At 37.8% G+C, this 18,926-nt stretch overlaps 1 protein-coding gene across 2 annotated transcripts in view; it reads right to left on the minus strand.

The window, feature by feature from the left end:
• Window positions 1–898: 898 nt before the first annotated feature.
• LOC137285057 (cytohesin-1-like) overlaps window positions 899–18,926 on the minus strand; it is a 71,621-nt gene continuing 53,593 nt past the window's right edge. For both annotated transcript variants that reach the window (XM_067817259.1, XM_067817260.1), the window contains 7 exons: window positions 16,170–16,282; window positions 15,487–15,635; window positions 14,743–14,854; window positions 10,098–10,174; window positions 9,322–9,478; window positions 8,603–8,672; window positions 899–7,000 (listed from right to left, as the gene is read on the minus strand). In XM_067817259.1, coding sequence (XP_067673360.1) covers window positions 6,916–7,000; window positions 8,603–8,672; window positions 9,322–9,478; window positions 10,098–10,174; window positions 14,743–14,854; window positions 15,487–15,635; window positions 16,170–16,282 — 763 coding nt within the window. In that variant the 3' untranslated portion in view covers window positions 899–6,915. The remainder of the gene's footprint in view (window positions 7,001–8,602; window positions 8,673–9,321; window positions 9,479–10,097; window positions 10,175–14,742; window positions 14,855–15,486; window positions 15,636–16,169; window positions 16,283–18,926) is intronic.

An 18,926-nucleotide genomic window follows, 5' to 3' on the forward strand; every position in this document is an offset into this window, starting at 1 on the left:
GGCACTGCGAAACTTTCTGCCAAGTGTGTATGATGGGACAGCTTTGATGAATTTGGAGCTAAACTCTTTAAAACATGGAATTTGTCAGTATGGATAGCTCCCTCAATCTGTTACAAAACAACCATGTGTTAGTTACATACATTTAAAAAAACAGATAATACATAGTCACATTTTATTTTTCTAAACATATGCTCCTTAGGTTAGATTGTATGGTACTAAATACAAGTCATAAAAGAAGCACCTTGTAAAGTTTGTTGGATTCATCAGCAGCCTGCTTGCACATCAGATAGACTCTGTAGTGATAATAGCGATCTGTCATAACAGTAACCGGTCCACCATTTTGCTCACTGCATCTCCTGATAAGCTTCTTCACGGTATCTCATTAAAAAATCTAAGGTAGGCTAGCACAGATACCACAAGGTTATTTTATTTTCCAGCTTCAGGCTGTTTCGTGGAATGTGAAAACCTAAAACTAAGAAGTCGTCTAACCTAAAAAGTAGTAATAAACACAAATCTATTCATCTACTGTATGCAAGCCTCAGGGGCATGTCCGAAACAAGCCTTCTCATGCAAAATCTGTGGTTTTCACGCCATACCTCATGTCTAAAAACGTTTTCATGAAAGTAATGCATCTGTTTTTAAAACAGACTGTATGAGTAAATAGATTTTTTGCAGAATTCCAGGAATATTGGCAGGGGACACCAAAAGTGGACTTCACACATCATGCCTATATGGGAGGAGAACCCAGATTTTTGGTGTGACGAGTGAACCAGAGACAGCTGACACACAGACAGCACATGTATATACAGCACAGGCTGCCTGCTTTCATTTCCTTTGGCCTGAAAACCACCATAAGCACTTCAACCTCTATAACAAACAAAATCAACAACACATGAACAATTTTTTTCATATTTATTGAGTACAAAATTACAGAATTTTCATCTCCTGCAGGTTAAATACATAATCTAATTGATTTCTTGAGGTATGACAATATGTCTTGTAGTAAATTTGATGACTATATCTAAGTATGTACAAGATTATAGTGTAGCAGTTCCAGTCACATGTTGACAATGCAAACTGCAATCTAGTCAACACATTACCTAACACAACACACACACAGGCAAATTAACTAGGTCCCAGTACACAGCAATGAGTGATGATGACATGGTGGTAAAAGATCCATCTTGCATAATTCTGCTACCTTGGCACTATGGTATGAATTAATGACATGTTTTTTACAACACCTGATCTTCCTTGCTGAATAATTAATCAATAGCAACATCGGTTCTGGAGTGTTGCCATGCATGAATAACGTTTGGTTTTAGAAGAATATTATATATTGCATTTGCCATACCACTATTCTATTATATAGCTATAACTTGCTGCAGATGATTTCTAATGAAAGGACTACAACAGTGTACAATACATTTTCATAATTAACATTGCTAATTTGCCTGTGTGATAAATTCAATTCTCTGTTTACAAGCTGATTTAACACAACAGGCCATTAAGTTACATAGTCTGTAAAGTGTATGGGATGTAAGTACAATGAGTTTGGTGATATGGTCAGAACTGACCCTGGTATAAGGACAGAATACAGAAACCTTAGGTTGACAGGGTAAACAAATCCTGATCCTTACAGCTAACTTTACAAATCCTCCACTGCAAAGCTGCTTTTTAATCTTTCTTCAAAAACCAATAACATGATAACCAACTGATGTATTCACTATTGTTTCAAAATGAACTGATACAATCTATCTAGTCTTTAAAAATAAACTGATTATTTCAAACTGTAAACAGATACTGATGATACGTAATATATATATATTTTACTGAACCAATTCAAAAAAATAATTGTTGAAATTTCAAAAATGAATCAGCTAGCACTTACAAATCTGACATATGAGTTAAGATGATCAAAAAAAAGGAACCATAAAAAAAATTATACTGAGAATCTTTTTTTAATAATTCAAACTGAATTCCTTCTATTTTATCCCCATCAGCCTTGAAATGAGTATTTACAGATGAACAGTGAAGTGAAAGAAAAGGGTGAAAACAGTGAACTTATTCTACACAGAACAACGAGGAAGCAGCAGTGTTATGTGTCAAACACCTGACACCTTTAACACAGTCACGACACATTGGTGGGCTCCTGGGGCTCTGGATCCAATAAAAGAGCACCAAAGCTTTTCAGGTACATGCTGATAATGAAAGACATTGAAAATGAAAACCTAACAATTGCAAACAACACACACAGGCGAACAATCAACTGTAAATCATTCACTCACAATCATAATCTAAAACTGTAGTCAGCCACACATACTTTAACTGCTACTTAACTTGGTTACAGCAAGTCATTTCACATAAACGCGAGTGGGGAGAACTGGGTTTAGCACACCTCTGATCTATACTTCATCATGGTGTGACATGGTAGGAAAACCATAAATGATGTAGGTGTTGATGTTTATGACATTAGTGAAACCCTAGGTTTGGGTTTTGACAACCTAGAAACATAATCTGGGTGAACTGAGATTTGCATCCATAGGTTTCCTGCAGGTCTAAACTAATAACTCTGGCTGCCACACTCCTCTCCCCTAATAAAATACATGTACCATTATAATATCATAGAGGACATAAGACCTGGGAAGAAATCATTGTCATAAATAATTCATATTTTTGCCATGGGATTTCAGTATGCAATTTCTCTGTTTCATATTGTTGTTAGTATAATAACTGTTGAATAGTATTAGTGCCAGGTGACACAGGTATCACTTAAAGTACAGATGTTGGGAACTGAACCTGTCTTCTTAGTGTGACGAGTAGACTGCTTATACACCTATGCTAACCTTCCCTTCATTTTGACAATAAACATTTATAAAAAATTCAAAGGGAGCATAATGTTGAGTTCATTATTACTGTATCTCTATAAGTATTTGGGATAAAATATAAGGCAAGGGCAAAGACTGACAAAAATATTTCGTTAAAATTGTCAGTTCATTTTAAGTGTGACTGGTTAGTCTTACGCCACTTTCAACAACATTTTGGCAATATCACGGCAGGTGACAATTGAAATGGGCTTCACACATTGTACCCATGAGGGGAATCAAACCTTGGTCTTTGGTGTGACGACTAAACACTTTAACCAGTTCATTATAAGGGTCATAAACAGTTTATTCTGTGTTATTAGAAGTGGTTGACCAGCACAAAATTAACACTGCAAAGTAATTACTGTTGCTTATTTGCCTTTACCAGAAGCAAAGCTTGAGGGCAACCTCAACTCTCCCTTTCATAAATTCAAACAATCGTACAAAAGCCCATGTTTCAAATACAAGAATTCATAATATCTTTTGCATGTATAAGGCTAAGAACACGTTCCTTAGGGACCCATAAAATACACAATAATCTCAATCCTTATCCACATTCAGCCTTGACCTCTGCCACACAACAACCAAGAGACTAGATCAGCACGCATAAATATAACAATAGCCATGGGAAAACATGGGGGTCAGAGAAGACAGAACCAATTGAATGACAAACCCCTTAGAGAACTCTAGTACTGGACAGCACTCATGGGATATCGACTGGGATATCTTCTCTGATGCCACATCTTACCCAACACAAAGAGTTTTTTCAACCTACTTTCTATGAAGCGTGGTGTGATGTAAGACTGTATGGTGTGCTAGAATATTGCGGTTGTGTTCATGTAGGTATTATGGGCTACTTCGTATGACTCTTGAATGTTTTACTTACATATGTACAAAACATCACTAGTCAGAGCTAGCAAACATGACATAATCAGTAATTTCTAATTACTAAACAGCCAACTAGAAATGTGTCCCCACGTAAGTCCACAAAAACCTGGAAATGAATAAAGGAACACTTGTACTTTTGTGTGTTCCCTTATTTGTTTCCATGTGTATATATATAAAAAGCAAGACATGAGTTAATGATTCAATGAACAATCTGTGAAGTTAATATACTTATTAACATGAATGGTCTTTAGAATGTAAGAATGCTGGTCTGAACTGAATTGATTGTTGGCTAAAGTTGTATCTAGAATCTAAGGCCATTTCTTTAGCCTGAAATACATGGTGCACACAAGGAATAAATTAACAACACTCAAGTGGCCAAAGCATACAATAGTGAGTATTTTATATCGTATGTTATCATGCTCAAGCTACTGGTGTCAAATGTCATTGTGACAAGAAAGAAATGATCCGATGAGTGACAAGTATATATCATCTTACAAGAAGTAGAAGTAGCTCCATTGACTGTCCTGCACTGGTAAAACTGTGAGTCTGCTTGTGTATATGTGGGTATGCACATTCCACACTTGGACCATCAAAGAAACTGACAGAAACTATTTCATTCTTTTATACAGTATAACTGTTCATTATTGCTAGTTCCAAAGCACAAAACCAGGCCACCAGGCATAAACATGACAAAATCTAGCATCATAAATATACACCACTGAGAATACATGTGAGATGGTATCATATTTCTAGAAACAATTCCAATATATGGAACCAAGGTGATATGGGAGACAAATAATGATATACACAAGATGAAGTGATGATTATTGCAAATAAATGGATGCCCAAACATATAAATATTAAGTTGTGTTACAAGTGATTGCATTGCACCATGGGTTTCACACAATGCTCAAGAACACTTGAGTAAAAGAAATCAATAACTACACAATAAACAATCAAGGTGTCAAATGAAAATATAAATGTTTCAGGAAAAATTCAATCATCTTTTGCATTTTCGCAACATTAATTCTCTTTCAGATTTCAACAGCCCCAAATACAATGATTTTGTGTACAATCTAGACAAGTACATTTATGACAAATGTATTCCAGATAAAACTGAAAACAGAAATGTCACAATATCCTGCAATTCATTAGAGTTGTTCTTACATACAATTTATGGTAAAATATATGATATATAATTCTTTGAGAGAAGTAGATGCATCTCCAACGAATAGGACTCTTTTACGTAATAAGAACGAGAAAATTCTGTAAAATATATGTTGCAATGACATGACATTGTGTAAGGTAGCTAGGTCACCTCTCTGTTAGAGCCCAATCAGATAAAGCTGCACTGAATGAGCTTAGTCATGCGCTGCATGCTGCCAACCATCAAGCCTGTATAACAGCTACATGATTCCTATGTTTCTGACTGCGAACAAATACCTATTAGTTTTTTGTGTAATGCCATACTCACCAATATTCCAGCTATAGGGAGGCGGACTGTAGGTAATTATGTCTGGACCCAAACAATGATGTTATATTATGAGAAATGATTTATGTCATCAGGTATGATGATATGCAATTAGCAAAGTCCATGAGTGTGAACTGAGTCAGGGAACAGGTATCACTGCTACCTGGAACCCCTGGTGAGGAAGCTGTCAGTTGTAGGATTTCACTATAAGGAGTGATTAATATGTAATCATATGAATTTTGCAGTTTGTGAGTCACTGTTCCAGTGTTATGAAAGATCCTATGTGTGTCAACAGTTCCACAGTATTAAAAGGACTGCTCTCTAGTCCTTGTGACTGTAGGTCTCCATCCTTGGAATAATAGTGTCACATTTCTGACACAATCTGATATTTAACATTCAGCATGACTGAGGAAGCTGCACAGTTAAATTTGCACTAACTGGCAGAAATAATCAATGTCCAGAACAGCAACCAAGCACTGACACTGCATTCCTCACAAATCTCTGCCACAAAATACATGTCAAAACCTAACTTAACCTGGACTTTTTCTCAGGAAATTCTTTTGTCTGGGTGAGGTCTTAATGTTTCTGCCATGATCTGTCATACAAATAATATTTAATAAAATGGAAACTGACCCATTTTAAGCATCATTTCCAAAATTCACTCTCAACTGTCACTGATTTTTGAAAGTGAATGAAATATGTTGGTGTTGAACTTGAGAATCATTTTAGCATCATTTAAAGATCACATCAAAATGAAAAACAAATCTTGAAGTCCACCATACTGCTTTCAACCTGGTTATTCACATAAACTTATTCTTGTAGTGTTGTTGCATTGTGCCTGTTAACCCTTTTTATAGTTCAGTCCATTTCAGCCTTGCTGACACAGACTGTACTACTGTGGATCTGCTAGCATGCATCAGCTGGTCAAGCATCCTTCAAATGTCCATTATAATCCTCAGTATCATTTTTGTTCATACCAAGGGGTGAAGTACAAGCTGTGTTGTGCAGTAACCCAATCTCAGATTATACTCAACATACCCAACTTGCAAACTCATCCCTCACAAGTACATATTCAACACATCAATATCAACATTATATCAAGATCATTCTGTTACCCTGGGTAGTTATCATTAAGAGTTGAGACAATACACTGGATAATCAAAGATATCAAATCAAAACAAGAGCAACATCTTCTCTATACCTGTAGCTTGGTAAATCGTCCATCATGTCCACCATATTGATCATACATCCACAATTGATTGGCATAACTATCTTTTCACTCTCAGTTTCACACGCTGTATATGCAGACAGATGTTCATAGTCTGCTGTGCAACTCTCAAACCATTCAAAAAGGATTTGGTAAAGAATCCTTCCTATCATCTGATTCCAGCATTTTTTATTGAAAGTTCTTATTTTGTAAGACAAAGTCAGATATCTTGTTGCATACTGACGTCTGATCCAACAACTGGAATATGTCTCAATTAAATTATGTTCGGAAGACTGAAGTTTTACCTGCACAATACTTCTAAACAGCTTCGGAGCACATTACACCCTATCCTGTGCTCCACCATAAAATTTGATCAATATTTTCTCCTTAAATAGGGTAGATGTAAGGAATGAAATGTAAATCCAAACATCCCCTTCTCCAAGTCTTGTCTTCCTGTGACATGCTGGCATGTCCCGATGGGTAGACTACTTTCTTGATGAAACTGTCCCTGTAGCGTTCTTACGTCGGGCGGCCAACATATCGTAGAAGGGATTGTCGTTAATACTCATCCTGAAATCAACAACTTGCATTTTAGGCCTTATTTATAAATTACTTGACAAAACAAATTAAGCCACTACGGAAGGAACCGATTCAATGGATTCAAGAATTTTTTATTCTCTCACGAATAGAGTGAGTGACTGATAACAACTGATTGCTTCATCAGCAACACTGGAGATATTTATAGTAACATTAATAGTAACTCAATTCTGAGAGAATACAACTAGCTTGTATCAAGTCTAATATCTATTCTTTGTCTCCATTCCAAACAGCTTGTTTACATTCAATACAGTGATTTGGATTCCAGAAGTGCAGTTCTGAAAATCTGCACACTCAGCAATATTCCAGCTATACTGTGGCAGTTTGCAAGTAATTGAGTCTGGACAAGACAAATTCAATGTAATCATCTAGACACTTGGGACAGCTGCTCTTGATGCTAAGCTTACTCCTAATAATGCCATTAAAGTTTCAGTGCTGATTTGAAACGTTCATCTACAGACTGCCAGGTCTTGACAGAGAGAGCAAGCACATTATCAAACTTTCCTGAGAATGATGTTACATTATGTGAAATCCATCAATTCAATTCTCACTGGATCATAATCTTCCAATCACATTTCATAATAATAATTATGTAGGTGTTTAAATATCAAATCGAAATGTTTATTGAAAAATTGAAACTAAGGTGTCAAATTTGATTTCTGATGAACTGAAGCAAACCTCTGCCGCCCGTTGCAAGCTATTCCTGATCAAAGCTCTTTACAAATCACCTTCAAAATCAAATTTTTTTCTTTACATGAACGTGCACAGTTTCATTGCATCAAAACTAATATTTACCAATATTTACAAAAAATTCACTGTCTATGCTTACAATGAAAACATGTATGAGCAAGATCACAGTAGATAGCTAAACCTTGACCTGACAACTCAACATCTGATATGTCACCCGTAATCCACACCTTCACGTCACAACATACATCTGATCAGCTGACACGCTGAAATCATGTGATCTTTGCTATGTAGTTATCACTTCCAATGGGCACACAATACAACAGTCTCAATTATACCTCGTGTATCATGTGTCAAGGCCAAGGGGTAGCCCTGTGTTTACAGCATTTTCTCATGACACAAAAGGTCCCAGTGTGATTCCCTACATAGGTACAATGTGTGAAGCCATTTCTGGTGTCACTTCTGGTGTGATATTGTAAGAATTTGGCCAAAACTGGTGTAAAGACTTTACCAACACTCTCATGTCAAAAAATTTGTCCAGTGAATAAGGAGTGAGTGAGTGAGTGAGTTTGGTATACGTTGCTTTTAGCAATATTCCAGCAATATAACTGGAGGGGACATTACAAATGAGCTTCGCAGATTGTATTCAGGAGGAGAATTGAACCTGGGTCTTTGGCATGATAGGCTAACACTTTATTGATAAAGCTACATCACTGTCTCAGTGAATTTGGAAATTATCTTTAGGTCTAATGGAGACCGTACAGTCACATTTGATAAAGAGACATGGTCCAGAGTTATCTACCCTGGATGATGCAAGATGGAGCTATTACTTGGGAGCTACTCTTCCCTGGGGAATTATCACAGAAAACAAGTATTTCTGTCACTCACTTGATGCATCGGATCCACTCCTCCTTCTCCTCTGTGTTGCTGGCAGACATGCGGTACACCGTGTGACGACCTGGAATCAACATGTGAACATTAATGTGACATCGTTTCCTTGATCCCAGGCATTTGTGTGAATGTGAGACTGATACTGGCTGGAAATATCTTGCAAGTATAAATATGTCTGAACTGATATTCGAAACATATTAAAGCAATATTCAAAAATATGTTCAGAAATATATTCAGCTTGCTAATAATGTTTGCTTATTATTATGTAGCTAGGAACCAAAGCATACAACATTATGTTGCACTTGGCTTTGAGGTTACATCAAGCAAAGCCAAGGGCTTTGAGGTTATGTAAAGCAAAGCCAAGAAAGCAGTCACAGAGGTTTAGCTGCCTGGATTTTGATGGCTATGACACGAAGAAAAAATAATCGCAACAATGCACTTGGGACTGGCAAATGTTTTGAGAGATTGTCATTTTCATTATAGCCGGCCATTGGGACCGATGGTTTCAGAAGCTGGCGGAAATAAGTGTGGCTCTGGAATGGGCTAAATATATTCAACATATTACAATGCTCCACCAGATGGTAATTGTATAACCATCCATATTATTAAAATCTACCAAAATAATGCCAAAGACAGTTTGATTCAAAAGAGTCAGGGTCTAGTTATACGCTGCCTGGAGGCAAACAGCACAACTTAACACACAGCAAAGCTCGTACCTTCCACCACTTTACCATCACCATCAACTTTACAAGCCTTGATGATGTCGTTGCCCCCTGAGTAGAGTTCGAAGCAGTTGGGTTTGTTGGCTTTATCCTGGGGTACCTCTCGTACCTGGATGTTCTCCAAAGGGATGATACCTTTTGGTTCCTTGTCCTGGTGAATCAATGTGTATCTCACTGATTACTCAAGCATAAACATCATTAATCCAAATTACTAAGTATGTAACTCACAATTATTCCCCGGGTTCTGAAAATCTTATCTCTGGATTTTATTACAATGTCTTTACTTTTGACTAAGGTTTGTTTTTTAATTATTTAATATTTAATAACTCCACACTCAACGATATTTTGCTATACGGCATTGCTATGTAAATGATTGGTTCTGGGCACGACAATCCGTTGATCAACAGCATGAACTTTGATCTACGCAATAGGGAGACAATGATATGTGCCAACCAAGTCAGCAAGTCTGACCACCCAATCCTGTTACTTCCCTCTTATGACACGTATGGAATGCTGAAGACCGATTTTAACCCGAATCTTCATGGCTACATCACAAAAATAGTCTCATGCACACTACAAGAGCGAGTGAGCTAGTATGGTTTTATGCTGCTTTTAGCTTTATTCCAACAATATCATGGTGGAGGACACCAGAAATACGCTTCACACATTGTACTCATGTGGGAAAACTAACCCAGGTCTTCGGGTGTGACAAGAGAACGGTTTTAATCACCAGGTTACACCACCAGAAGAGAGTCAAGTGGATGACCTACCGTAGTATACTGGAAGTAGTACAAGCAATTGTCATTCAGGATAAACCAACGCCTCTTCCAGTTCTTGTAGCGACCACCTGCAATAAAAAAAAATCAACAATCATGAGAAGAAAAAACACTTGATACAAAAACATACAAATTGAAAGCAAGAATGACAAGTTAATCAGTTATCTCCCTTTGATATGAAATTGTCTCCCTTTGACAGTCTGGTTGATGCAATGCTGAAACATAATCGATAAGATCCAATCTGAATAAGGGGAGGTCAATCACTATCTTCAACATTTAGTATCAATATCTATTCAAATTTACATAAGCAAGATCTATTTTATTCCATCTTCTGAACATTATTTAATTTATGTTTCAGCCATGTTCATCATGACAATATTTGAAAAGGAACATGATGAAAGAGGTTGATAATTGCTTCATGCATATATTCTGGTCTCAATCTGGGTCAGTCACGTTGGCTGGGTTGAAGCAGAAACTCTGGGATGGGTTGCAGAAGCCTTGATTATAAAGTTAACTACAGGCAGCAGTCATGCTGATTTACTTTTCCAGAAGCAATGACTTGTAGCTAATTCTGCTGTGGCGACATGCAACTAATCCGCTCTCTATACTCTCTAATCAATCAGAAACTGGCACAAACAGGGGAGGACAACAAGTCTGTGGAATCCGTGACTCAGGCTATTGATAACCACCATGAGCAGAAACAGCAGACGTGAGCATGGGAATGGGGTTCAAGGTCACATTCAGAAATGCCAGAAGTACTTCATGAGAGACTGGTACACAAGCTGGTCTGGCACTAAGTAACCGTGGTGATGATTGTCACACTTCGAAACTTCAATTATCCAGTAATCAGGATAGCTAACCACTGCCGTCGCATGACAATCAGGTGTGGCACTGGCTACGACAAGGGTGGTGCTCAATTAATGCTAGCTATTCTTAGAAATTTACAAGGATTATTCTAAGTAGAAATACATTGTAAGCCTTTCTATTTTATCACACAAATACAATCAGGTATCAATACATAAGTGCCTTAAACTGCATTACCCTCACTGTCTGAGGAAGTGGAAGGTTCCCGTAAAAATGGAATATATCATAAAAAAACAAAAAGACAAAACAGGCAGGCATGATGGAAAAGTATTACTGGAGTTTAATAACCTGATCATAATCTGTATAAATGACACAGGTTGCAGGTGCTGGGAATGTCCTCACTGCAACTATGTGATTGAGGAAGTATGGTTTTATGCCGCTGTTATCAATATTCCAACAACATCATCACAGGGGACACCAGAAAACGGCTTCACATATTATACTCATGTGAGGATCATTCATGTGACAAGCAAAGGCCATAACCAACAGCAAAACTCCAATAGAAATTCTAGTTTAACATTAGTTTATGCAAAACTAGTCAAACTCAGGAATATGACAGTGACATGTCCCTGCTGATGACCACTTTCCTATTGGTAGAAGCATCTCTGCACAGATAACTTTCATGGACTAATTTAAATTAGAGTGAGCGAGTGTAATTTTAAGCTGCTTTTTAGCAATATTCCAGCAATATCATAGCAAGGGTTACCAGAAATGGGCTACACGTATTGTACCAGTGTCGGGAATTGAACCCAGGTCTTTGGCCTGATGAACAAATGCTTTAATCACCAGGCTATTCCAATGCCTTTTGTGGACAAGAGAGAAAAGGAAGTAATTTTCACTGTGAGTGAGTGAGTTAAATTTTAAAATCACATTGGCAATATCTCAGTCATCACGTGACTAAAGCATACTGTGTAGAGGACAACATATTCAAACAATGTTGAGAGCTGTACTATGCATGCCACATATGAGATGGTGTGTGCATATTAACACTTGTTGTGGCACTTGTAAATCTGGAAATATGACACTAAAGAGAAACACTGCTTTCAAAGAAAAAAAAATATAGAATTTCTAAATAACATTTCAGTTATGAAGAGCATTCTAATGAATTCCTACCCTAACTCGATACTTATTTTGTGAATAGTGTACAAACATAATTCTCAGTATCAGAAAGAATGTATGACAGGAATATATTCAGTATATTAATGAAAAAATTGGGCTTCTAGACCTTTGATACTACCCAAAAGCAGGAGACCAATCTTTTTTTTTACCAATAATCCCAAACTCCTTGTCTGAAAACAAATCATTATTTCTTCAGATGGAACTAAAACAGAATCATTACATATAGATAACCTGACATCAACACATGGGGCAGTAGTGGGGGATGTCTGTGATGGCAGCAAGATGGAAGATGATGGAGAGACAAGTAACAGATGTGATGAAAGAAGTAGACAAGTTGATGGAAGATGGAGAAACTGAAGGTCACATTAAGAGCTGTAGCAGAAGACTGATGCATTGTCAGGCTTTGTGAACAGACACTTACTCAGCTTAGCCGTACCTGTAGCCCCAACATAAAAAACAGCAAATAAGAGGATAGTTCAAACAATGTCCAAAACAAACTCAAGAAGCAGATTCAAACATCGTCCAACTCAAGGTGAAGCACATGAGCTTTTCAGAACTTGTGTCATGTCAGCATGGTGTGCTGTGGGTGAGATACAGTTTGTGATGCATCTGTGTTACGTTTATCTCATATGAATATCATATATGTTATAAACTGATTACATCCTATGGCATTCAGGGTAGTTTATGCATGGACAATTCAAAGCAATATAGATCTGGGGCTCTGGTTAGTGATGTGGCATATAGAAAAACCTTGGAAATCTAAGTGACTATGAAACAGTATCCAATATTTATGTCAAAGAGTTTACGGTGGTTTCCAAATTCAAGTTATTCAAAGCTTCCATGATCCTCGAGGAATCAAACTGCACTGAAGAACAAAAACAGAAAAGACAAAATTCTACATCAAACCATTCCTAAAAAGTAGGTGAATGTGACAATCTTTCAGGATTTATATGCCACAAAAGATCCAATAACATGCTGCACATGTTGACTCTGTGAACTGACAGCTGGTACAAGTGTGTCTGTTGCAGACATCCATACCAGAGTGCAACAGGTTGGTCATTTCAAACATACTCATATCTCTGAGTGATAAACCAACACTCAATCTCTGAATATACATGATTTTGATTGTAACAAATAACTCATTTGAAATGAAAAGAAGCCCCAGGGAGACCAGAGATGAACTGAGGAAATCTAGACTTGCTTCCTTTAAGGACATAGCATTGCAGGCAGGGTTAGGATGTAGGGAATCTAATATGGTTCAGGGAGTGTGACACAGACTATGTACGTGAGTGGTTTTATGCTGGTTTTAGCAATATTCTAGCACTAGCATGGCAGGGGACACCAGTAATTGGCTTAAAACAGTGTACCATATAGGGAATCAAACCCAGGTCTTCAGCAGGATGAGCAAATCATTTATACACTGGACTACCCTACCATTCCTACTTTTATACTGAAACAGTGACTGTGTATAAACATACTAAGGTGGACTGAAATGGTACTTGCACTGTCAGAAAACCTACAGCATGATCACTCTGTCTCTGACCTTTGTCACATCACTACTATATTGAAAAGATATACTTTTAGCTGAATGAGGTGAAGGTTCTTCAAAACTCTAACATGAACACTGCTCATATTTGACGCTGTACTTCCCTACGTGTGGATATCACATGGAGGCAGCACTCATGGTACTGTTTCTTTCAGCTACGAAAGTCATCAGTAGGTCACAGTGACCTAATATGCTACTACTCAGTAAGATGCAAGAGGAAGAAGAATGCATCTAGCCAATGTGGGTCAAGTCCATGTTCTTCTAATGTTTTCAAAATACTGGAGACGCAACGATATATGGTGACCTTGACCATACTTCAAAGACAAATAATTGTCTAGCATCCCTGGTCTAACACCAGCATATTCTAGGAGAGACTTCTTGGTGTAAGGCCTTAGAGACACCTGTCCCTTGACAAAAAAGTCCATAATTTAAGACTTTGACCTGTCTACAATGAACCAAAGAAGTTGGTCAGAGATGTTCCAACTCTTTTGATTACAATAAACAACTTGCAACAGCTCCCTCGTACCTTTGAGACAAATGATTAATCCACGAGCTATGTTATTTCTTATTTCCTCTCCTCACAATTGTCTCCATTGTAAATCTCTTTGTGATCTGCAAAGGGTGTCAAAATATTTCCTGTTTTTGTGATGCTAAGGGAAGATATTGTGTCTTCCTCACAAAAGCGTAATTATTTCACACAGGAGGTTAGTTACAGTGTTAGTACAGTGTTACAGGAGGTTTTACAGTGATGCAGTGTTACAGTGTAGAGTATCACAGCACAGTGTTACAGTTCTAAAGTGCTGCAGTACTGGCAAAACCCATGCAGTTAGTTCAGTATGTGGCACTGTCTGAGACATGAAAGAGATGTAGTACACTACTAAAGGGTGTGAAGGGTGTTGTCAGGGAAACGCCTTAATGGCACCGTTAGAAGAAACATCCATCCAGGGGTCATGCCAGACTCTTTATCTAAAACTATATTCCATACAACGGACACTTTTCTGATCTTTGCATCATTTCACATAGTTTGAGAATCAACATCAAGTACAGAAAGAATATATCTTATCAACTGAACAAAACAATACAAGTAAGCCACTTGTGCATGACCCTGACCTTGCTTCCATAGCCAGCCCTCCTTGACGGGGTTGAAAAACGTGTGCATCAAATCATTCCCATCATCCTCAGGTATCTTGAAGGGCTCCTTCTTGATGTTGTCGTACAAACTCTGCAACAATACTTGAAGTTGAAGTGACGGGAATCCTCTGTACTTCAGCAAACTACATATAACATGACTTGGGTTATCATGAAAATCAGGGAAGAATAGCCTTGGGATACAGCTTGATTATCTCAAACACAAGTAGCAAATTTGTCTTCTGGTCAAATGACCTTGGCCCTTCACCTTAGCAAAATGTAAGGGATCTTGTCATGACCTGAAAGTGTTCTTCCCTCAGTAAGTGAAGTATCCTTCAGGCTAGACTACATGTCCAAATTCAAATTGTCTACATTTTTTCTATCATTGTTCCGTATTGAGGTTGGTTTACGTTCTTAAAGACAAAAAAATCATGAATCAGAGAGTGAAAATGCTTTCACACCTTTCTCAGCAACAACCAAGCATGTTCGGTATTATTCATGAAATTTTAGACCAGAAATGGTATTGACACAAATTTGTAGCAACTTGCAGACTAGAACCACAGTCAGCTTAACATATGGCTACCCTACATCCTAAACACAGCGAATAAGGTTTTAAATCAAGGTAGCAATATCACATCTATAGCCCAAATGTCTGTAAATATTCAAGTCTGCGCTGGATGAACTGTGACCTAAAATATCATGTACTGGGTAGACAATTTCACGTACTATAAGTAAGTCTTCTGGCAGGTCCCCGCCGTCGTTGATGCCACGATTCATCTGAATGAATCTCTCAGCTGTAGGTTTGTCCTTGACACTGGGGTTGTGTAAGCTGGTGTTCAGCATGATGATAGCAAAGGACAGCACATAGCATGTGTCTGAAATAAACAGATTGTTAACAGCCAATGACATCAACATAGTTTAGAGAAACAATCATTGTGTACTGCCTTGAAAAATATAAGCCCAACCCGCAGAACATAAAAAAAAAAAAAAAATGCTTTGTTGTATAATGCTCTTTTACGTGATATTCCATCCCATATTAAGCAGTCTGCAATCAAGTCTGGACCAGACAATCCAGTGATCAACAGAATGAACATAGATCAATTGAGATATGATGGTACGTGCCAACCAATTAAGAGACAGACCATCCAATCTGGTCAGACGCCTCTTACTACAAGAAGGGTTGCTGAAGACCAGTTCTAACACTTGTTGTAGTAAAGGCATATTTGATCACGTATTGTGTGTAATTCACATGTGCTATGTAAACATGGACATGAATGTTATCTTCCAAAATCAGTGGATTACCATCATAAACGGTAGTTCAAATTAGAATGCTACATAGAAGTAAAAAATCTTCAAACTGAATACTAAATAGACATGTAAATGTGTAAGGTCTGGTGTATCATATGTACCAGTGCTAGTGAAGACGCCTTGATTCATGTCGCAGTATCGCTCGGCAAAACACTCCATCATCCTGTCAATCTTTTGGGCCTCGCCGGGAAGGCGGAAACTCCACAGGAACTGTCTGTTGACAACAATACAGCAAAGGAATGATTGCTTAGCAATGCAATCAGTATAAACATGACAGGATGAGATACAGTCATATATTCATATCAGATCCTGACTATAAACATTAATGACAAAGCTGATGTCGACCATATGAAGTTCTGACATTAATCCTGTTGGCTGTACCAAGACTAGATGTAGACAGATTGGCTGTAATTAGATGTTGGCTGTTTGAAGGTTGCAGCTTGGAGTGAGTGAGTTTGGTTTTACACCACTTTTAGCAATATTCCAGCAATACTCCAGCAAGGGACACCAGAAATGGGCTTCATGTTATTGTACCCATGTGGGGAAAGTTAGATATTGGCTGTAAATAGATGCTGGCTGTTTCAAGAAAGCACACAACATGTTGGCTGTATCAAGATGTTAATGTGACTGCATTGAGACTTCTAATTAAGTTTTGGTTTCATTAAAGGTCACATGCAACCAAAAAATCAAACACAATTAAAACACATTTATCACTTATTCATGACATATAATATACATTGCTGCTTTTAAAAAAACAAATAAACAAAATTATAAGCGTACAATCGCGATTCAAAAGTGCAATATTTTGTACTTGGGCTTACTTCCCCCGAAACGAAGCCCTCGGGAGACCGAACCCAGTCATAGCGGGTGGATATGCACTCAAGTGTAACGACGGCTTCCGATTGGCTGGTTCATTTGCTGATATGCTGAGGGTTCATTGTGTGTACAGAAAGATATCTGTTTGATGGGCATTTTAGAAGTATAGCCAGTCACAGGAAAGTAAGATTCTGTATGGAAACAACTTCTTTATGTGTACTTGATGTATCGTTTCAGTATGGATTCATATACTGTTGTCACACAAAATCACACTAAAAGAAGTCGTTATCCATGAAGAATGTATATAGAGATGCTGGGTTTTGAAAATACATGTTCTCTGAATTTGCGCTCGATCCAATCAAAAATCATGTCAGTAGAGATGGTAAACTACTGCGTGACTGTAATCTGGCATTCGTCCAAGTACAAAGCAGGACTTGAAACTGACAAGAGTTTGCACCAGTTTCCGTCAGATCCAGTCATCCGAAAAAAATGAATGTAGTATGTTTGCAACCCACTGACATAAAAACATGTCATGTGTATCATACGTGCCTAATTACGTAATGTGGCAGACACGGGACTCGGGTGCACGAGTCATAAATCAACTTGTTTTCTTTATGTCGTATAGTCTGATAGGTGTTAAGTTCAAATTGCACGTGGTCAATGATTGAAGCTGTGTATTGCATGTTGTCTTTAGCAGACAGGCAGGCAGACACATAGGTGTGAATACACCAGACACTGAGCTTTCTCTGTGACAGACACTGCTTACCACAAGCTTGTTTACGTAACGAGTAGATTATTTACTCGTTTGTGTACACCACCAAGATTAGACTACTGCTCACAACCTCAGACGCTAGGCATGCATACTGTTTCAAGCTCCGCGAACCTATTCACTGCGCAAGCGTCACGGGCGCAGCGCAGCACAGGTACTGAAACCAGTTTTCCCCCCAGCGCTGGGGGGAATTTAGTGAAACATTTGAACTCCGATTTCGCGGGCTTTTTTTCATCGCGTTTTTTTTCAACTTTATAGGTTGAATTGGCATTTTTTATGATTTGTTTCGGTAAATGCATACCGAAAGGTACCAGAATCTGCAAAGTTGTGTTTTACGTTGCATGTGACCTTTAAACTATTAGATAACCTGTTCCCTGGGTCAATATGTTACAAAAGCTGTCAAAAACACATGGAACAGATGTTGCTATGAACAAACACCCAAGGAAGAAAAGTCATATTGACAACTACACATGTGATACGACATTACATTACAATTAATAAACGTTTTCGACGCGTAACAAGCTTCATGTTATCTGTTTCCACATGTTCACCTTAATTTTAGCATGGCATTGGTACAGGCCATTAAAGAATTGATAAGTGGAGCATATAGGTTAATCTAAATATGTTGCAGGCTTTTACTTGATAGATATATTCCAAACATACACGCCATGTGCAAATGATCATTCTCTCTCTCCATCAGTGTTAAAGAATAAAAGTTGTACATCATCCACAACATTGATAAAGATATCTCTTGTTGAAGAACACATTAAAGGGACAATCAGCCACAGAGCTACTATGTTCAACAACCTCTAGATAATTCCTCATTCACAGTGTTCTAACTTATGGTTCGCACATGCAAAGGGAGGTAACTGCTGTCCAATCTATTTGGAACAAACTGATAAACTGTTGACTCTGCTCCAAGAGAGACTCATAATTAACACATGCATCAGTAAAATCACACTGTTTATCAACATTTGTAATGATAACGTTTAAATGATCAGTTCCTGGCTACGCCTGAAATCCTTTCTGTCTTATTACTGAAAAAATACTCTAGTTCCTGTTTTTCCTTCACCACTGGCATTCACTCATAAACTATTTAAGTGGTTACCCTGTCTTGTGTTGGATCTTAAGGAGACACCATTTACGAGCTTTGTCTTCATAACATATCTTTATATCCTTTGCTATAGATAATAAAACTGAAGAACATCCATCACTCTCCTCCATTTCACATTATCTGTTTGTTTCCTTCACAGTATGTCTCAATTTCTGGACC

This window comes from Haliotis asinina, chromosome 5 (assembly GCF_037392515.1).
Source record: "Haliotis asinina isolate JCU_RB_2024 chromosome 5, JCU_Hal_asi_v2, whole genome shotgun sequence".
Classification (NCBI taxonomy): domain Eukaryota; kingdom Metazoa; phylum Mollusca; class Gastropoda; order Lepetellida; family Haliotidae; genus Haliotis; species Haliotis asinina.